Genomic DNA, 21,868 nt, shown 5'->3' on the forward strand with positions numbered 1-21,868 from the left:
TGGAGTCTACCGTGTGTGTGTGTGTGTGTCTGAGAGAAGAGAAAGAATGATTTGCAGTCATGGATTTATGTGGCTACAAGCCCTCGGCAGGAAATAGACCCCTGCTGTCCAAAAAGCAGGGGAGTTTCTGACACTTCCACCTCTGCCTCTCTCTCTCTCTGTGCCCATGAACAGGGAAGCAATGGGGTCACCCTGCCCCAGACCTCTGTCCCCAGGGCCTGCCACCTCCACTCCATCATCACGCCTCCTGCTCCTCCTAACGAGGCTCGGATTAGAGTGGCTCTCCAGGGCTGAGCTGCCTGGAACAACAGCAGGACGGTTAGACGGTTCCCACACAGATTACACACACACATACCACGGGCCCTCACACACACACACACACACCAAGGACCCTCACAGACACACACACACACCATGGACCCTCACACACACACACACATACACACCATGGGCCCTCACAGACACGCACACACACACACACACCATGGGCCCTCAAACACACACACACACACACACACACCATGGGCCCTCACACACACACACACACACACACACACACACACCATGGACCCTCTCATACACACACACACACACACACACACACACCATGGACCCTCTCTCTCACGCACACACCCCCCACGGGCCCTCACACACACGCGCGCACACACACCCCGTGGACCCTCACACACACACACACACACACACACACACACACACACACATACACCATGGACCCTCCCTGCAATCCATGGTAACCAGACAGCGTGTCGGGTGTGTTTGTGAAGCCAAGAGTAGAAGGGGTTGAGGATCTAGAACCTGAAGCCTGAATCAGAAGCGGCTCATCCGGGGCCAGAGGAGCACGGAACTGGCGCATGCGCGGCGGGACCAGAAGCAGCCGAGAGCGAGAGCGGGCGCGGGGCTTGCAGGGGCCACAGGCCACAGCCGTAGACCCGAGAGCAGGAGAGCTGGGGGTGCAGCCCAGGGGAGCGGGGGCAGACTGCAGGAGAGATGAAGGAGCAGTCACACCACTTTCTTCCCAGGGAACAAGCGGTGCGGCGGTGGAGGGGTGACGCCCGGCTGACTGGAGTGGGCCGGGGGATCTGAACGCGGAGCCTCGGCTGTAGAGAAGGTTGAGGACCGCCCACCGCATGCACCGTCGACTTCCTGGGCACCTCCCTGGCTCCAGGGCCATCTCTCCACCAGCAGAGCCTTCTGTGTCTCTCCTCGTGCGGGGGGCTGCCGGGGGATCAGGAACAGGTTTTGCTCTGGAGACAATGGTCCTGGGCTGGGAAAGCCCCTCCATTCCAGCTGGTGCCCAGGAACACTGCAAGCCAGGCTCTGGCCCTTGGGCCAGGCTATTAGCTCTGCCCCTTCAGGTATGTGCCAGGGCAGAGATGAGTTCTGCCAGGGCCATCTGTTCTGAGGGCACAGGGACGCATGGCCTCAGGACTTCTAGGGTGAAGCAAAGCAGGCAGCTGCTGCTGCTGCTGCTGCTGCTGCTAAGTCGCTTCAGTCGTGTCCGACTCTGCGACCCCATAGACCGCAGCCCACCAGTCTCCTCTGTCCCTGGGATTCTCCAGGCAAGAATACTGGAGTGGGTTCCCATTTCCTTCTCCAAAAGAAGGCAGGGGTCATATGAATTAAGGATTTAGGACCTGACGCTGCCTCTATGTGATCTTGGGCAAGTCACCTCTTTGCTAGGCCTCTGATTCTCCACCTGTACTATAAAAGATTTGGATTAAATGATCCTAAAATTATTACTTTGCCAACAAAGGTCCGTCTAGTCAAGGCTATGGTTTTTCCAGTGGTCATGTATGGATGTGAGAGTTGGACTGTGAAGAAAGCTGAGTGCTGAAGAATTGATGCTTTTGAACTGTGGTGTTGGAGAATACTCTTGAGAGTCCCATGGACTGCAAGGAGATCCAACCAGTCCATCCTAAAGGAGATCAATCCTGGGTATTCATTGGAAGGACTGATGCTGAAGCTGAAACTCCAATATTTTGGCCACCTCATGTGAAGAGTTGACTCATTGGAAAAGACTCTGATGCTGGGAGGGATTGGGGGCAGAAGGAGAAGGGGACAACAGAGGATGAGATGGCTGGATGGCATCACTGACTCAATGGACATGGGTTTGAGTGTACTCTGGGAGTTGGTGATGGACAGGGAGGCCTGGCGTGCTGTGATTCATGGGGTCACAAAGAGTCGGGCATGACAGAGTGACTGAACTGAACTGAACTGAACTGAATGATTAATTAATGATCCTGAGACCCATGCAGCTGGGATTTAGTACGTGGTTAGTGGGAGGAAGCAGAGAGGAGCATCATCTAAGAACCTGGGCAAACCATGTATACAGGCCGGCAGAATCAGGAGGAGGGTGTCTGAGCTCCTTCCCACTGCCTTCAGCAGGGACTTGCCAAAAGCACCAGGGAAAGAAGAGTCTCTCCCAAGAAGTGCGTCTTTGGTAAGGACCCCGGAGCGGGGAGATTCTCCTCAAACACCTGAGGACCCCACACGATGCTTTCTGGTGTTTATGATCAGGAAATGCTTTTCTAGGGCCCATTCGTGTAGGTCCGGAGAGTTTCCTGTATCTTCCTCTCCATCATTGTCAGAGAGCTTGAAGCTGGCTTTCAAATTCTACCGCATCCCCTGTTCATCTCCTCTTTGAATGTCTCTCCCTGTGGTGATTTTTGTGTACTTATAGTCCCATATTAGAGGTCCAGGTGGCAGGTAGTGGCGCTGGTCAGAGTACCTCAGGTGAGCCTCTTTATATCTTTGGATTCCATCTCTGAAACCAAAGCCACGTCACTCTCAGGGTGAAGAAAGCGGGAAAGGCGAGCTCCGTCCCTCCACAAAGCCCCACGGCTGCCTTCTCTTCTTGGAGAGTGCAGGATCTGAGGGGTGGGTGTCCCCTGCAGGGGTGGTAGCCACCTGCCCCCTCAAAGAAAGTGGGCCAGAAAAAGAGACAGACAGCAGACAGAGAGAGGAAAGGATGAGGAGGTGGGAGGGGTCCGTGTGGGGCTGGGAGGGGAGGGCTGGGGGGAGGGAGAGAGAGTCTTTCCAACCAAGCAGAAGGGTGACGTGAGGGACCTGCTGAGGAAAGGGGAGAAGAAACGGCTGGACCTCAGGAAAGAGAGAAGTCATTGGCTTGACTCGCTCCCCGCCCTCCCCAGGCAACCTTCTACCCAGGCCCCTCAGAGGGTCATAACTTCCCCGTCAGAGTTCCCGCCTCTCTGGAAGCTGTGAGGCTCCATTTGGAACCCAGAGTCTACAGGGTAAGGTTGTGGGCTTTGAGGTGTTAGGCCTATTGGTGCGCAAGGGAGGGTGAGTGTGGGCGGAGGGGAGCACCGGGCACAGCGGGGTGGGGTGTTGACGTTGAGGTTGGAGGGCGGCAGTAACTCGTCTTAGGGCTTTCTTCTTCAAGATTTTTTTGATTATATAATTTGGTTTGGAGTAAGGTGTCGGAGGTAAGTTGAAGAGACAGCTCTTGCTATGGATGGGGGCTTACCCCCTTGCCCAGCAAAAATTAAGAAAGAGGGAAAGTGCTCGCTTTAGCAGCATATATATATATGCGCCACACACACACACACACACACACACACACTGTATCAATGTAATTATGACTGGTTCGAGTTGTATGGCAGAAACCAACACAACATTGTAAAGCAATTATCATCCGATTACAAAATGAAAAAATAAAATTGGGATTATACAGAAGATTAGCATGGTCCCTGCACAAGGATAACATGCAAATTCATGAAGCCTTCCATATTTTTTTTAACTGAATCACTTTTATAACTGAATACAGCAGAGATTGGCCCATCACTGTAAATCAACTATACTTCAATTTTAAAAATTGAAGGGAAAAAAAGAGAGTCTCCTAGAGACTCGTGCAGCTGACTTTGGGGAAAGATGCGTTATCAGAAATACACCAGGCGCCTCACACCCACACGACACACATTCCCTGACCCCTCTGTGCATATGTGGATGAACACGCGTGAACATTTGAACTCATCTGTACAGAGATACCTACGGAACTTTCTGGGTGTGTACAACCATACACAAAGAGTTCTTTTGTTTCTGTAATCTTTTATTTCGAAAAAGCTGCGTTCATAAATACATTTTAAAACTAACATTCTTTTCTGTAATCAGTTCTAACCGGAATCAATTTTTAAGCCTATGTTCCCTAAATGGATCAGGCATTCCTGGAACTAGGCTTGCCCTATTTATTTCTGTGCCCCCAGAGACAAATCCAGGGCCTGGGACTGTTAAGATAGCTCATACATGTTTGTCAGGCAAAGGCAAGAATGAATGAATGATCTTCTTAAAAACCACAGGTTTCCTTAATGGTGAAGTTTCTCTAAATCTAGTGTAGTGGCTTATAGTTGTACTCTGAATGGGTGACTGTATAAGAGAGCACATCTGTGTATGCCTAGTTAGTAGGGAGTGATGTAGACAGGGGGACACGCATGAGTGTGTGTGTTGAGATGAGTAAATGAGATTTTGCCAGGTGCCTGCACATTCCTGCGCACGTGAATGAGTATCAGTGGACGAGACTAAAGTGGGGCCAACAGGAGATGTCCCCTGAGATGTAGCCCCAGCGTGGAGGGAGCCTGCACTCACACTGAAGACACTATGTGTGACGAACAGCTTCAGGGTCTGCGAGCATAGCGGTGGAAGTCGGATGAGTCTGTGAGCTCTTCCCCCAGGACTGGACACCTTAGTGATTCGGCTCCATTCTCATTCCACTCCCACCTGCCAGGACCCCCATGAAGCTCCTGGCCTTACTGAGCCTTCTGATCCTGATGCTGCAGGAAGCAAGGACAGCATCTCTCTCAAAGGAGAGGGAAGGCGATCCTTATGCCATTCTGCATCTGGGGGACTATGTCCTGAGCCTGGACAACTACGATGAGGTCATCGATCCAAGCAACTATGATGAGCTCATAGACTACGGGGACCAGCTCCCCCAGGTGAGGCCATGCAGCAGACTCACTGCGTTCCCCGAAAGAAACTGGGAACCAGAGGCCTGGTCCCTCTCTACCTCGTAATCAGCTGTCTCAAGCCTCCCTCTTTCTCTGGGAAGTGAAATTCTTGTTCCTCCACAGGAAACTGTCACATAATGCTAAGAAAGAAGACACAAAACTTCAAATTTGTAGCAACAATTGTGAGCCTTCCCTTAGAAGTCACACATCCCTCCCTCCCTCGGCCTTCAAGTGAGACCATAAAATATATCTCACTGGAACATCAGCAGTGTCCTCACATTCTCCTAGCAAAAAGGAGTGCCACAGCCTGTCCTAGACTGCCTTCAGTTCGGAAGTCCATTCCTCAGCCCTGCCTCCCTGCACAGGGGCTGACGTGAAGACTACGCTCGTTTGCTGTGTGAGCCTGATGCCCAGGCAAGGGAAGGTCCCCGGTCAGGGGGTCTGGAGATTGATCCTAGCTCTCCCACCAGCTTGGCCGCCTGCGGCCCCTGAGCTCAGGCCCTCCCTGTCCGGACCTCCATTTCCGCCTCCATAACGTGATGAGAGACCAGATGCTCAGAAAGTCCTTGCCTGTCACACTTTCTGCCCACCCTCCCCCATCCTCCACAGGGACTGTCTGTAAGCTTGGAATTGGTTGCTGATGTTCCCAGACTACGAAGTTCCTCTCAGGCAAAAACTGACTTACTGTGTGCTGTGTCTCCAGGTTAAAGGGACCAGCCTGGCTTCTCTCACCAGGACACGTTTTACTCAGAGCACAGAAGCTGCAAGGACGCTCCCTTCAAACCCCACCACGGCCAGGCCTCCGACACTAGGGCTGCTGGCTGCCCCGGCCAACCACGGTAAGTTCACAGGCATGGTCTCAGTAGCCACAGGTCACAGCCTGGGTAGCCACGACCGAGCACCAGGGGTGCTGAAGAGGAGTGTCGTCAGGGGTGGAGAGCAGAGGGTCAGGGAGAGAAGAGCAAACAGCCGCGGGGGTCGGGGGGGGGGGGGGGGAGCGTGGGAAACAAAGGGAGAGGCTGACTGTTCCTGATGCTTCTGCCTGAATGCACAACCTGGATGGAAGGCAAAGAAAGCAAGAACTCCTCTGTGCCTAGCAAAGCCACCTGCCTTAATTAATGGCATCGCTGGGGGAGCAGGTTGAGTGGTAATTAGATTAGAGACAATTTAAAACCTGTACAGAAGAATAAATAACTTTGTGGCTGTCATTTGGCATGGGGGCAAATGAAGAATTTATTTTGCTTTTCAGCTTGAATTCCCTCCCTAGTATCTTCTCCCCTACTCCCTGAGGCCCTCCTGGAGACTCAGATGCTGGCATATCCATCAGTAGGGGGTTGGCACTCTGCTGCGGGTCAGAACTGAGGCACAGGAGGATGCAGTTAATTCCGGAATTGCTTGTTCTCAGCTCCTATTCTTCTCTTGAGATGTTTGCCTTGAGTGGGTACAGGGTAATGAGGCATCATTAGAGAAAACACTTTAGGCAGGAATCTATGACCTCCCAGGCTTAAAGGGCCTCAGCTGGACCTGCCATCCAAGGCCTGGGGATAAGTACACTGTCAACTCATGGCTGGTGAGGAAAAGCTGTCTCTTAATCTTGAGTCCTTGCCACTACCAACAGAGTTCCTCCTTGAGCTGGACTAGCAGTGGTCTTTAGCAAACTCTGTCCTTTCTAAGCGGAGAAGGCGATGGCACCCCACTCCAGTACTCTTGCCTGGAAAATCCCAGGCAAAACCCTGGTAGGCTGCAGTCCATGAGGTCGCTAAGAGTCAGACACGACTGAGCGACTTCCCTTTCACTTTTTGCTTTCATGCATTGGAGAAGGAAATGGCAACCCACTCCAGTGTTCTTGCCTGGAGAATCCCAGGGACGGGGGAGCCTGGTGGGCTGCCATCTATGGGGTCTCACAGAGTTGGACACGACTAAAGCGACTTAGCAGCAGCAGCAGCAGCAGTCCTTTCTAACAGCAAGAGATAGAGACTGTCTACAGTATTCAATAAAACCATCCCAACTCGTTAAAGCCAGTCTGAGCTTAGTGGCCTGGCCTAAGTCTCATGACCACTGGTCATAGACTGAGAAGAGGGGAGGGATGTTTCCCAACAGCAAACTGAGATGCTGATATCATAAGAACGGGAAATGAATCCTAGACAGTCAGTGTCCACTCCACCTTGACTCTATTATGGTTTTTGGAGCCACCTAAAACCTAATTCCTCTCCCACAAGGCAAGTAGCAGGGCCTTTGGCCATTGCGCTGGCTTTGTATCATCTGCAGTGCACTTGGGGGCCAGTGAGAAGCCCCATGGAAAGGAGACGAACACATCCACCTCTGTGGCTGCACCTAAATGTCCTAGAAATACCCACGTAGGCCCGGGTAAATCTACACAGGACCCGGGTCTGATGAAGGCACTAAGGGCTTGGATCGTAACGGTAATAATTGAGGGAGGCTCTGCTTCTCGAAGTCAATGGCTGAGTGCCAGACCGGGGCAGCCAGCAGCACTTCCGGGGGCACTGTGACAGTCGGTCTGGGTGGCAGCCCGAGGGACACGGGGGACCTCAGCTCAGACACTCCTTGGCCAGGGCCTTTGGTCCCAGAGGCTGACGGAGTCTCACGGATGTGTGTGTGTGTGTGTGTGTGTGTGTGTGTGTGTCTCCCACTGGTCCTAGAGGCTGAGGGAGTCCCACAGGGGTGTGTGTGTGTGTGTGTGTGTCCCCCATTGGTTCTAGAGGCTGAGAGTCTCACGGGTGTGTGTATGTGTGTGTATGTGTCTCCCACTGGTCCCAGAGGCTGACGGAGTCTCACGGGTGTGTGTGTGTGTGTGTGTGTGTGTGTGTGTGTGTCTCACTGGTCCCAGAGGCTGAGGGGGTCTCACGAGGGTGTGGGGGGGTCTCCCTGTGTTCTCTCCTCCACCTGGACCAGGCCTGCCGACCTGTCTGATCTGCGTGTGCCTCGGTTCCTCTGTGTACTGTGACGATGCAGACCTGGAGAACATCCCTCCTCTTCCCCAGACGACTGCCTACTTATACGCTCGGTTCAACCGCATCAGCCATATTCGGGCTGGAGACTTCAAAGGGCTGAGTATGTATATATGTATATGTGAGTATGTGTATGTATATGTGAGTATGTGTATATGTATATGTGAGTATGTGTATGTATATGTGAGTATGTGTATGTATATGTGAGTATGTGTATATGTATATGTGAGTATGTGTATGTATATGTGAGTACGTGTATGTATATGTGAGTATGTGTATGTATATGTGAGTATGTGTATGTATATGTGAGTACGTGTATGTATATGTGAGTATGTGTATGTATATGTGAGTATGTGTATGTATATGTGAGTATGTGTATATGTGAGTATGTGTATGTATATGTGAGTACGTGTATGTATATGTGAGTATGTGTATGTATATGTGAGTATGTGTCTATGTGAGTATGTGTATGTATATGTGAGTATGTGTATGTATATGTGAGTATGTGTATGTATATGTGAGTACGTGTATGTATATGTGAGTATGTCCTGGCAAAGAAAAGAGTGGGTGGGCAGAGGGAACCCCTCGGTTCGTCCCCTTGCCACTCAGCCACACCGAGCAGTCATTAGCATGCCCCACCTGTGTCGGCCCTTTCAGTCTCTCCAGCCTGGAAATTAGTCTAATTCCTGGCCTTGAAGGTTTTTCTACGGCAGAAGTGACCTGCTCTTGTTTTTGCTCCACAAAGCTATGGGAAGCTGGGGAGGAGAAGCTATGAGCAAGCCTGTTTTCAGACTGTCCTAGCAGCTGTAGCTCTCTGCCCTCCTGGCCTCTGAACAAAACCATGCTAAAGCTGGTCTATAACCCAGATTCTACCTCTCATTGCTGACAGGCTTCCCGGGCCTCAGAGTTTTTTGGGTTCTTTTGTTAGTTTGTGTAAACTAACAGGTAGAATGGATCCAGAAATTCCTGTACCTGTTGGGTCTTACCCTCAAAGCCTTCTTCCAAGCCCATCCACACAGGGCAGAACACTCCAGGGAAAGGCATCACGGAACCTGAGGACTTTCCCAGTTTTACCAAGTTCTTCCTTCTGGTTTGACCCTGGTGCATGTGGAGTGCTGGCTCGCCTTCCCTGTGCTGAGACAGGAGAAGGGCGCGGGCAGCTCCAGCAGGAGCAAGGGGAGATGGTGTGTCCCTGTGTTCTGCTCTGCACCTCTTAGCAAAACTGAAGAGGATTGACCTCTCTGGCAATTCCATCTCCTCCATTGATGACAAGGCCCTTCGCCTGCTGCCTGCTCTGCGGGATCTGATCCTCCCTGAGAACAAGCTCGTGGCACTGCCCGCACTGCCCACCAGCATCGAGGTCCTGGACGTCCGCATGAATCGGCTCCAGAGCTCAGGGATACAGCCTGAAGCCTTCAGGGTGAGCCAAGGCCTTGCATCCCTGTCTGCTGCACGCCACCAGGGCCCACAGCCACACACACATGCACCTGGCCCTCGTGGAATGTCTCTGTCCCAACCCTGTTCTGGGGCATGAAAGTCAAATGTCATTTTCTTTTTTTTTTTTATCTTTTGCTTTTATTTGCATTTATTTTTTGTGGCCTTTATTCCCAGGCCATCAGTTTTTGTTTCCTCTGTTTCTTCTGAAAGGATATATTTTTCTTCTGTGCAGACGTCCTCTTCTGGTTTAGGAACAATCTGTTCTTTTTCAGTAAGGGTCATCTCAACGTGGCAGGGGGAGCTCATGTCTGTGTTGATCCAAGTCCCGAGCTGCATCTTCGGGGCTTTGTTCACATGAGAAGCTGAGTGGCCAGAGATCTAAGTCTTTCAGTACAGCATTACTCTCTGCATTTCTGAGCATGTGCAGTAAAAATTCAGCACTCTTTGGGCCACGGACCCTGCATCCAGCCCCTTTGGCCTGGACACACCTGCCATTGTAACAGTGGAATGGCAGTGCATATTGCTTCTGTAAAGTGACATCTTTCAGATACTTGGTGGCCCTTCAGATATGCATACCCTGAATGACGTGGGCAGTTTCACAAAAGTTCTTAACGTGAACAAGAAGATTTAAACCTCTTGATTTCCGGGTCAAGTGGATAGAGAACGGTTTTTAGAGCTCCCCTCAGGCCACTCACCAGAAAAGCCAAGCCGCATTTTCTTCATCTAAACCACCAGCAACTCCCCCTCTCCCTCTTGGGGCACCTGGCCTCTCGGGTTCCTTCTCTGCAACTGCTCACTCACCTCCCTGGGCACCAGTGTTCCCCACACACTCACCTTCTGCTCCCCAGAAACTTGGACTAACATGTGACTTGACTTGGAGTTGTACTGATTCCTGCTCTCACTCTGCACATCTTTTTGTTTTCAGAACCCACCACTAACTGACCAAGCTTTGTCCTTCTAGGAGCAATTTCTCAAGAGAGAAAATCTGGTTGGTCCCTGGCTGGCCAGTTTCAATGGGAAGGGCTAAACGTGTGCACGGATACAGCCCCCTGGGCTGCCCACTCAGCGGTCCAGGGAGCCCTGGGGGCAGTCCCAGTGGGGGAACGGAGAGAGCTGTGAGTGAGACTGACACCCCAGCTGTCACACTCACACGCACAATCTTCTCCATCGTGCCTGCGGCTCTCCTTATGCTGGTCCGAGTATCTCCCATCCGAGCTCTCCATATTTGGTCCAGATTTAGCATCTGGAGACTTCTTTTCTGGAGACTTTTCACTTGGGAAAGTCCCTTCTGATAGCAGGGATGTTGAAGCTGGGCCCGAATGTCCTGCCGGCCTGTTTCCCAGCCATCCTTGCCCCTTGCTTGCTCCTCCCAGAGTCCCCCCGATACTGCTGAGCCCCTTCATGGCCCTCAGCTGCAGCAGCTGTTCCTTCTGCATCTGGTGGGAGGGGATAAACCGTCCCTGAAGCACCCAGCTCAGAACCCGGCACCTGGCTGAGGCCCAGGAGACGGGCCCAGGAGTGGAGGAGTGGGGTCACATCAGCGCCCCTCACTTCTTGGGCCCCACAGAGCCCACCAGCCTCCCGCGTCCTTTGCCCCCTCCCCAGGCACTGGAGAAGCTGCAGTTCCTCTACCTGGCCGATAACCTGCTGGACGCCATCCCCCGGTCCCTGCCCCTGAGCCTGCGCTCGCTGCACCTGCAGGTGAGTGGCTTCCCCGAGAACAGGGGTCTTGGACAGCACAGAAGGTGGAGGTCAGACTGCAGGGAGCCCCTTTCAGCAGTGGTGGGTCTCCGTCACTGAGAGCTCGGCGAGCAGAGTTGGCGCGTCTCACTCACACCACTGTCTACAGCCTCCGTCTCATTCCTTCCCCTTCCTGCCCTTTAAAAGACTTCCCTTCCACGTTCTGACCCACCTCACCCAGTGCTCACTCCTGCCCCCCTCCCCTCGCCCTCTGTCCCCCCCCACCTCCGTGCCCCCTCTCTCCGTCCTCAGTGGGTCCCCGGCCTCCTTCCTTGTTTGTGGCCCCAGCCTTCTGGGCCTCAGTGTCTCCAGCTGCAGAGGGGAGGTGAGCTGGTGAGGCAAGGCCTGAGGGCAGAGGAGCGACACAGCGGTCGGTGTGTTCTCTCCAGAATAACATGATAGAGACCATGCAGAGGGACGCCTTCTGCGACGCCGAGGAGCACAGACACACCAGGAGGCAGCTGGAAGACATCCGCCTGGACGGCAACCCCATCAACCTGAGCCTCTTCCCCAGCGCGTATTTTTGCCTGCCTCGGCTCCCCACGGGCCGCTTTGTCTAAGTCTGCCCGCCCCCTAAACAGCGACCTTTCATCCGGGCGTTAGTCAGCCTCAAGATCCAGTGGCAGAAACCCACTGCTCCCCCTGCCTCAACACACACACACACAGGCACACACGCGCACACACATGCACACGCACGTGCACACGTGTGCACACACATGCACGCATGCACAGACAAGCACACACGTGCACACACACATGCACACGCACATGGTGCGCACACATGCATACACACATGCAGACATGCGCACATACGTGCACGCACGCACGTACACACATGCAGATGCGTGCACACGTGCATACACCCACGCACACATGCACATGCACATGTGTGCATACACACACACACTGAAATGTCCTCCAGGAGCCAGATTTACATTTCTCCATCCTCCTTCCTTAACACCTTATGGCTCCTGATCAAAGAATAGAGATGTCTGCAGCAGAGCTCTTTCCCATATTCCCGATTCCTCCTACCCACACAGAAGGCCAGGAGAATAATGTAAGAGGCAGAAGAGGGACGAAAAGAGAAGAGGAAGGGGAACAAGCAGTCGTGTCCTGGAGCTAGTTCTTACTACTAGGCTTGCAAGAACTGATCATTAAATTTTCCAGAATTTTTCAAGCCAGTTGTTAAATGCAGTCATTATTGAAAAGTAAATCATATAAGCTCACAATTAAATATTCTATGTTGAAAACAAATGTAATAAGTACTCAAACTCATCACTTCCCAATTATTTTACCATCTTTTACTATTAACCATGTTCTTGAACTTAATTATGTCTGTGGTATCTGTGCAGTGGAAATACTATATAATGACATGCTTTTAGTGACATCACACTGGTAGTTTGAAATTGGCCACGGTGGGAGTATTTATACCACAGAATTAGTAAACGCTACGTGTTAGGATTTTGTTAGAGAGAGAGCCTGTTCTTAAGCCTTTGCCGGCATCGCTGAGGATGAAAACAGCTGTTTAGCCTCCCCCTATCTCCAGGCCACCCCAATGGGGGTAGGGTGGGGTTTCTGGGGCTTTGGAAAGCTCCTTGCTTTTCCTATGCTGGGGCTTGCTGTTAGACTTGGAGGGAGCCTTTCCCAAGGATGGAGAACGGACATGTGTCTTCCTCTGGAGGCCCTTCTTGCCGCGCTTACCTACTCCTGGCTCTTCCTGGCCATGCTCTCTTCTGTGTTTAACCACCAGAGGGCAGCCTTGTGCAAAGGTAAATGAATAAAACAGCAATTACTCATCTGCAGCTTTCCTGGATTCAGGGCGGGGCCCACTGTGCTGGGAGAACAGAGAGGACAACTATGATCTAACCAACTTACTCCTGGAACTATAATGGTAGGAGGGATGTCATCTTTCTTCTCATAAGGACTTTGTGGGCAAGGGGGTTGTAATAGATGAGTGCTTGGCATCAGGTGTTGATTGGAGCATAGAAGAGGGGTGTGTGTGCTCAGTCGCTCAGTCATGTCTGACTCTGTGACCCCAAGGACTGTAGCCCCCCAGGCTCCTCTGTCCATGGGATTTTCCAGGCAAGAATACTGGAGCGGGTTGCCATTTCCTTCTCCAGGGGATCGTCCCAACACAGGGATCAAACCCACATCTCTTGCATCTCCTGCATTGGCAGGTGGCTTCTTAACCACTGAGCCACCCGGTGAGGCAGGCAGCTCATGTATTCATTCAAGCAAGGGTTTTATTCAGCACCTACCTGCTATGTGCAGATGATACGCAGCAGACACACTCCTTTTCTTCATGGAACTTAGAGTTGAGTGTGGAAGACATGTGTTGAACAGATAATCACACAAGTAACCACACACTATTCAACTCATGATAAATACTGTAAAAGGAATATACAAAATGCTGTGAGACCTTACAGAAGGGGGACACGGTTAAGGGTCCAAGAGACCCTGAAGAACCAATGTCTAAGCTGAAAGCTGAAGGACGGGGAGCCAGCCAAGCAACCACTCACGTCCCAGGTGATGCTAACGTCTGGATGACAGGTCCACACGGGAGGGGACCCGTGTGTCTGCCTCCTCTGCCTCTGCCTAGCACTTCTGCAAGCGCTGTGGAGGCGCAGGTCAGTGCTGTCAGCCGACCAGTCAGGGATTGTTATTCGCGTTCTTCAGATGAAGAATTTGAGAACTAGAGAAGACTCCACACACAAGTCGCAAGCTGTGAGTGGGTGGTGAGGGAGGCCCGGTTTAGTTGCTGCTGTGTCTGCTCTCTCTCTCCCTAGGGATCCAAGGATTCCAGGACCCAAGGACCTCTTCTCTCTCTCTCATCCCCCAGTCGCACCCCCTCCATATCCCGCTCTATTTGATTATGATATGGCCTTGGCATGCAGCAGCTGGAAACCACAAGATCCCTGAGTGCAAGAAACCCTGATTTGAAATAATCCAGTAAAAAGAAGCGAAGAAATTTTCCAGAAGTGGGGCTCTCCGGTACCAGAAACTGCATCATACCCTCACACCCCGAGGTTAATATGTGCTAAGAAAGGCATCTGACCCTGGTCTCACGTAGCAGAAGTGGACTAAGGATTTCTGGACTCCTGGAATCTGCCAGATGTGTATTAGGAGTTTTTATGCACATCAACTCACTTTAGCCCCAAGCACCACTCTAGTTAATAGAGATGTTGATCTCCATACTGTGGATAGCGAAACAAGCTTATGGAAGGGAGGTACCCACATCCACACAGCTAATAAGTGGCAGGGCCAGGATTCAAACCTGGGGCCCTCTAAGCCCAGGGAACTGAGTCTTGTTCTCACAGCACACACAGCGCAGGCACCGCTGTCAAGGCCAGCCCAGCAGGCAGTGTCCTCCCTGAGGCTGAGCCTGCTGTGCGGGGTAGAATTTCCCCCAGGGCCTGCTGCCTCTGCAGCTGCCTCCTAACTAATCCCCTATTTTTGGCTAGGGAAACCCAAGGAACAGAAAGCATGCCCTTGTTGGCCGCCCCCCTGCAGAAATTCTAAACAATGCATCTCTGGGCCCTCCTGTGACCCAGGGAGCGGGCCGGGGGGAGAAATCCCAGCAGCTGTCACATCTTCACTGAAGGAGCTGGGGGCTCTCCTCCGGGACCTAGAGAAGCTAGGGTTGGAGCCTGTCAGGGGAAAGAGAGGGTGCCTCTTTATCCGAACTGAGGGTCTCCTGTCCTGAGGAATGGAAAGACGGGAATGAGCCACCCCTGCGGGAAAGGCAGAGCAGAGAGGAGTGGGCTGCAGGGGTCCAGTCAGGCAGGGAAGCGCCTCACCGCTGACGCCGTTGGACAGGGCTGTGCTGGTCTTAGATCCACCTCTTCCGAGAGCCTCCCTCGTGCAGGTCCTCAGTGGCAGGCAGCACCGTGCTCCACCCTGGCACACCTGGCGAGGACCCTTGCTCATGGGTGGCTCCTGGTGGCCCTCCTGCCAACCTTGAGAAAAGGGGAGCACTTCCCCCCCCCCCCACAAAACCCCTGTGGCCTTCAGGATGGTTCTAGCTCCAGGCAGGAGCCCTGACCAGTTCTGTGACTGTCTGGGAAGAGGCAGAGTGAAGGGGGAGTGTTTGCAGTGACCGCCCTGTCCGCCCGCCTGTCCTCAACTCCACAGCCAGCTCGGGCCGGCAAGGGATGGGTGGGGGACGGAAGGAGCCGGAGAGGGTTTCCTCACCCTGACCTTGCCTTGCTGCTTGTCTTCCCTTAAATTTCCTCCCTGAATAATAATCCCTATGCTTATGTTGTAAATTGGCACTTTGCTGATCTCTTTGACGTATGGGGTTGAATTTATAGTCCCTATAACTCTGTGCAGACAGTATTATTATCTCTGCTTTACAGATAGAAAATGGAAGGCTAAGTGATTTGCTCAAGAGCCAGTTGACTTAACATGTAGGAACACAAGGGGGAGTGGGGGCGACAACCTTCACTTGGGAACTCCGCAGGACAAATGGGAATCCCAGCCCTGCCTGCTGGACCCATGGGTCAGCAGCCCCCTCCCCACTCCCCAAGAGCTCTTTGAAAAGCAGAGAGCATTTCCCAGACTGGCCAAGCGCCTGCCACCCGCAGAGCTGCCAGCCTGCACACGGATGGTGCACCGGAGGTGATGAGGAGGACTCAAGGACACACTGCACCCCGTCTCTGCCCCCACCCAGCCCAGCACCCACGTGCTCCTGTGTCCCTGCTTCCAGCCCAAAGGAGGGAGGCACCGCAGGGATGGGCCCGCCTGCTGTCCCCCCACACCCTGTCTGGCTCTCTCCCTCTCTCCTCCCCCAGGCCTGCCCCTCCCCGCTCCACACACTAGACACCAGCTGGTTAGGCCTCTCCCCTCTTTCAAGGTCATCTCTTTCAGCCGACCAGCTTCCCATCCCCCGGAGCCACCATCTCACAGACTCCCTCCCGTGGCTGCTGGCAGCTTGAAGAGGGTCTGCATGTGGAGGGGGGCCGCTTCTTTCCCCACAGCTTCTGAGTCTCCCTGCTCTTCCAAGGGTGATGACGCAGCCGAGCGACCACGTCCTGCCTGTCTCACTGCTCATCCTCCCCAGCTCAGACCTGCTTCTCGTCTTCAGACCGGCCTGTTCATCCCTCCTGGGCATGGCCACATCTATGGCTGGGACACGCGTGTGCACACCCTGCAGCACACACATACAGAGCATGCTACACCTGCTCTCTCTTCCCCTCTGCATCTGGCCCCTTTCCTGCAGCCCCTGCTGCGCCCCAGGCCCTGGAGCAAACAGTGCTTAGCCTTCTGGCACCGCGGGTCCCAGCCCCATTGCCCAGAACCCTCATCTCTGGTGTGTCTAACACATAATTTACACACAGGAGGAAACGCCGGGAAGAACACTGGAATGAGACTCCAGAGCCCTGAGTCTGACCACCCCAAGCCCTGATGTGCTGTGTGACGTGTAGCAAGTAATGCCAGCACCATACCCTGTCTGCCTCCTGCTTGGGGCCGCTCAGCCTAGTTCCATGGCTCAAGGCATAAACAAGCCTGGTGGGTGAGGTATCTCTCCCCATCCTCATTATTTTTCTTGTCTAGGAACAAAGACCAAACTCTCCCAGGAACCTGGGACATGGACATCCGTCCTGACCCCTCATGACCCGAGAAGCAACACCTCTTGAGTTGCACCTTGCGCATGATCAGTATCCACCCACCAAAGAATAACTGGCTTGGAGTCTCAAGGGAAGTGCTTGCCTCCCCCAGAGAGGAAACTGCATCCCAGGATGCGCTCCTGGAGTGCAGGGCCTGCCAGAGGGGCAGCACCTCTCTTGGGGACCTAAGAAACTCCCACAGAGCCATGTCCTGGGAGACAAGCAGGTTGGCAGGTTTGAACCCTGGAAACAAGCAATGGCAGGTGAGCTTGTGGCCTCGAGGAAAGTGCTGGGGGAAGTGGGGATTGGCGTGAGCAGAGGAGAGGTAGGACCCTGGTCATGCATAAAAATGCCAGGACAAAGGGATGCCCATAGCCCCCATGCCAGAAACACTCTGCAAAGTAGGAAGGTAGTAAGCAGTTACACAGATGGTTCAAGCTAAAGCACCCTTCAGAAGAGGGAAACAGTGTTGGCTTTAAGGATTCAAGTCTTCCAAATCATCTCTGTATAGTTGGCTTAAAGTCACCTTGCCCATATGGATTCTGGTAACGCTTTGAACAAATCCGTCTGAAAAATAGGGTCCATTTTAAAGTCAGCAGATCAGGGCACGATCTCTGCAGAGATTATGGGAGGTAGAGAAAGATGGCAATGGCACCCTGCTCCAGTACTCTTTTGCCTGGAAAATCCCATGGACATAGGAGCCTGGCAGGGCTCAGTCCATGGGATCGCTAAGAGTCGGACACACCTGGGTGACTTCACTTTCACTTTCACTTTCATGCATTGGAGAAGGAAATGGCAACCCACTCCAGTGTTCCTGCCTAGAGAATCCCAGGGACGGGGGAGCCTGGTAGACTGCCATCTATGGGGTCTCAAAGAGTCAGATATGACTGAAGTGACTTAGCAGAAGCAGCAGCAGCAGAGAAAGATGGGGAGAAATCCAGTCTTCCGAAGGCTTCGCAATTCCTCAGCGCTCTTCAGTCCAAGCCCCACTGTGCAGGCAGGGCTTTACCTAGTGCACAAGGTGGCTTCCCCTGGTTCTAAGTAAGAGCCAGAGCTCCAGGCTGCCCAGACCTCGCCAGGCACCATTTGCAGGACACTGTTGCCTGGCCTCGGCCAGCCCTTGGCATTGCTTGCATGGTTACATTTGATCTCCAAAGTAGCTCTATGAAGCGGGCACTGTCTCAATTTTGTAGAACTCTGAGATGTTAAGTTCCTTGTCCAAGGTCACTCAGCAAGTAAGAGGCGACTTTGAATGGAAATTCAAACGTGGCCTGGCTGCAAAGCCCTCTAGCCCTCTTGGATTGATGCTGGGTGTCTGACATTCCTGGTAACCTCACACTTCCTATAGGAGCCTTGCTTAGGGAACACACCCAGTGAACACTATGCAGCCAGCTCCGTGGCAGGGGGTAAGCAGCCTTCTGCAGAAATCTGATCGTAAACAGCTTCTTTTCTAATCCCTTTCTGCCCCAGTGGTGGCACCCACACACCTGACTCCTCCAAGACCTCCCTTCCCCACACCACTTCCCTTCCTACCCATTGTCTCTGTGCTCAATTTCTTGGCTCCTGATCTTCTATTCACCAAATTCTTTCCGCTTCTTTCACCCTGAAAACAATAGGCTCCTTCCCCTGCATTGGTAAACAGAATGACAGCACTCCTAGGGCGGTGTATTCCAGGTTACAGCTCCTGCCATTAAGTCTTCCTAACGGAGATGACCTCCTAGCGAGGTGGCCCACCCTGGCCAAGCCTGCCTCTCTGCCCCTACCATTCTTGCACACTGCAACTTAGGGGGCAAGAAGTACAGTACCAACTGTACTGCCTGTTTCTTTCAACTTAGAGCCCAGGAACTGCCCTCTCAGCTCCTGCCTGAAATATCGGAAGAGGAATGGGAATGTGTTTGTTCGTTGCCATCACCAAGAAAGTTCCCACCACCCTATACCCAGGCTGAACTCTGACGGGTGGAAGAATTTTGTTTTCCAAGTAACCTCCATGACAACTGGCAGAGAAGCAGCAATAAACAAGGCAGAGACACCAACACCCCGAAAGAGAGACACACCCACCTGAACACCGCAGGCAGCCGCAGCTCCTCCATCACGTTGGGAATGTCAGGCGAGTGTATTTTCCTCAGTTCTGTCTCATCTCAACAAAAATCTGAAGCGACGGACGCTAGAGCCCTCAGCGTGCCCTAGCTCTTGGATAGACCGTGTTAAAGCTCTCAGGTCTTGAACAGACCGTGTTTTAGCTCTTAAACAGATCAGTGTTACAGCTCTGTGTTACAGCTCAATTTTATTTAGAAAATATCAGGAATATACATCCTCGAGACGTGAGGGCATGCCAACCCAAAGACGCGAAGAGAGGAGAGAGCCCTGGCCCTTTGGCTCCTCTTTTTATATGTTTTTCCTCCCCCTGGGCCTGCCCTCTGTAAGTTGGGCTAGCCAGGAGTGCTGTTTGTTCTGCCTGCAGTCCTCACTCCGGTCCTCGGACCTTCCTTTGACCTTCCCTTGTTCTATTTTTGCGGGCTTTCCCCTTCCTTGTCTTTTGGCCACCGCCATTTTGGACTCCTGTTTCCTATTCTAACTGTCTAACAGGGATACCTTAATTCTTTACCCACACAGATCCTGAGTCTCAGTGTTCTGAGCAGGATGGAGAAGGAGCCCCTGAATCTGCACGGGCCCATTTACCAAGAGATTCACATAGAACCAAGCCCTCCCTCAACCTAAACCATCTCCAGTGTCCTTCATCGATTCTTTGAACAACGCTTTATTAAGTACCAGGCATCAGGGACATTATAATAAATAGACGGACAAGGTCCTTATTCTCAGTGGGGGAGGCAGGCGGTAATGGAATAAACGAACAGCAACAGATCAACAATATAATTCAGACATGCAACAAAATGAAGATGACGTAACAGAGACTGGCGACAGTGCCCGCAACGTTAGAAAGGGGAATTAAGGAAAGCCTGTTGAAGGTGGTGATGTTGAGCTTGGACTTTCATGACAGGAAGGCAACAGCCATTCCAAATTGGAGGGGAGTGCTCTCCAAGCAGAGCGGGGAGAAGAAACAAAGGCCCTAAGCAGAAACAAGCAAACTTAAAAGGAGAGAGGAGACCTAGGCAAGCAGTCAGAGCTGCTGTGAGGCAGGTGGGAGGCAGCAGACCCTGAATACGAACATCTTGTAGGATTTTACTGTAAATGTGATGAGTCCTTTTCTAAGGAGCTCCCTATTGTCTCTCTGTTAGTGATGCTAAAAAAACTAAAAACCCAAGGAAGGAGGGGAAGGAAGCTTGATTCACTAGGGATGATGGTGACCAGAGCCAGAGCATCCTTCCAGGGAGGAAGGGTCTGCTGCTTGGCTCCCAGGCCTGGGGAGTGTCACGGGGGGAAATGGGAACAGAAGCGGAGTACGAAGAGAGACACCAGGAGCTGAGCGAGGGTTGAGAGCAGATCTTACTCGGGGAGCTTACAGGACGAAGGGCCATGAGCAGGCCCCCAGGAGCCAGGGCACTTTGAAGAGGGGGACACAGGATTTAAGAAAGTTGGGTTTTCGTGCAGCTTAATTTCCCTTGGTCATCCTCTTAAGAAGGCCTTGTGTTAATAGTTGTACCATGTCTCAAAGCTTTTAGAGTCTAACGTCTGCTCCTTTGGGCTAAGTCTCTAGCTTGAAGCGGGCCTCAGGAGAGGCCCGGTACTGAGTACACTTTGAAACTGGGACGCAGGTGACAAGGCCCCCGGTGGGACACTCACGTGCTATGAGTGTGTGGCCTCAGGCCAGGCACTCCTCTGCTCCCTTCCTCTGGACCTGAGACGACTGAGTTACCTCATATCCAAGGTGCAAACAGTCTGAGACTCCAAGATGCCACAGGTTCATCCGTTTTCTTAACAGAGACTTGAGAAGATCAGGAGGGAGATCCAACCAGTCCATCCTAAAGGAGATCAGTCCTGAATATTCATTGGAAGGACTGATGCTGAAGCTGAAGCTCCAATACTTTGGCCACCTGATGCGAAGAACTGACTCATTGGAAAAGACCCTGATGCTGGGAAAGATTGAAGGTGGGAGGAGAAGGGGACGACAGAGGATGAGATGCTTGGATGGCATCACTGACTCAAAAGACATGAGTCTGAGCAAGTTCCGGGAGTTGGTGATGGCCAGGAGGCCTGGTGCTGCAGTCCATGGGGTCACAAAGAGTAGGACACGACTGAGCGACTGAACTGAACTGACCTCCAGAAGGCGGACTCACCCCTGAAGCAGGCCACTCTGCTGCCCTTGGCACCAAGGGGGTACAGTTTTAGGGGCCCATCCACTCCCTAACACCCACACACACTGCTCAGGTCCAGTCTTCTGCAAGGAGCTGACCTCCCTCAGGGACGGGGACTCTCAGAAGCTTCCATCAGCATCTGTCTTTCCATGCCAGAACTGGGTTGGATGCCGCCCCCAGCAAGGCAGACCATGGACACAGCTCCCCAAGGAAGGTAGCTCTGACCTCAGTGGGTGAGATACCCCCTGGGGAGCAGAAGAGCCCTGCCCACTTTTGCAGACGGCCTGGGGTAGCCTGGGACTGTGGTCCAGAGTTTAAGCCCCTTCTCCCACTCACCCTGCTGCTTCAGGGCCACGCAGAATCTCCACTCCCTGGTTAGCCCTCTCCTTCCTAGCTGCTTCCTCTAGCTCAGCCCCAGGAGCCTGGGCAAAGCTGCTCTAGCCAACGGCCTGCTTCCTTCAGCACAGAAAGCCTTCCTGCGAAGCTGCGAGGCTCCAGGCTCTGCACCATCTTAGTAATCAGCACGGGAACCACAGCCCCTCCTCTCCTCCCCCCTCCTCCTCCCCTCCACTCCGCTCCCCTCCTCCCACCCTCTCCAGATCCTCCCCTCCCCCTCCCCTCCCCTTCCCCCTCCTCCCACCTTCTCCAGCCTCTCCCCCCTCCCCTCCCCTCCCCCCTCCCCCTCCTCCACCCTCTCCTCCCCTCCTCTTCCCCTCCACTCTGCTCCCCTCCTCCCACCTTCTCCAGGTCCTCCTCCCCCCTCCCCTCCCCTCTCCTCTCCTCCCACCTTCTCCGGCTCCTCCCCTCCCCTCCCCTCCCCTCCCCTCCCCTCCCCTCCCCTCCCCCTCCCCTCCCCTCCCCTCCCCTCCCCTCCCCTTCCCTCT

At 53.0% G+C, this 21,868-nt stretch overlaps 1 protein-coding gene and 1 non-coding gene across 3 annotated transcripts; both read left to right on the plus strand.

Moving 5' to 3' along the window:
• Window positions 1–1,119: 1,119 nt before the first annotated feature.
• OPTC (opticin) lies at window positions 1,120–12,401 on the plus strand. Of its 2 annotated transcripts, XM_061381881.1 has the most exons (7): window positions 1,120–3,272; window positions 4,760–4,967; window positions 5,683–5,818; window positions 7,893–8,051; window positions 9,166–9,368; window positions 10,991–11,086; window positions 11,515–12,401. In XM_061381881.1, exons 2-7 carry the CDS (start codon window positions 4,767–4,769, stop codon window positions 11,683–11,685), a joined length of 966 nt encoding a protein of 321 aa, XP_061237865.1. In that variant the 5' UTR covers window positions 1,120–3,272; window positions 4,760–4,766; the 3' UTR covers window positions 11,686–12,401. The 2 variants fall into 2 exon arrangements, with proteins under 2 accessions (XP_061237865.1, XP_061237867.1); XM_061381883.1 differs by having other exon boundaries at window positions 1,120–4,967.
• Window positions 3,671–3,773, plus strand: LOC133228326 (U6 spliceosomal RNA). Its single transcript, XR_009730181.1, has one exon. It is a non-coding gene; the product is annotated as a U6 spliceosomal RNA (small nuclear RNA).
• Window positions 12,402–21,868: the final 9,467 nt, after the last annotated feature.

The sequence above is a fragment of the Bos javanicus genome, chromosome 16, assembly GCF_032452875.1.
Source record: "Bos javanicus breed banteng chromosome 16, ARS-OSU_banteng_1.0, whole genome shotgun sequence".
Lineage (NCBI taxonomy): Eukaryota > Metazoa > Chordata > Mammalia > Artiodactyla > Bovidae > Bos > Bos javanicus.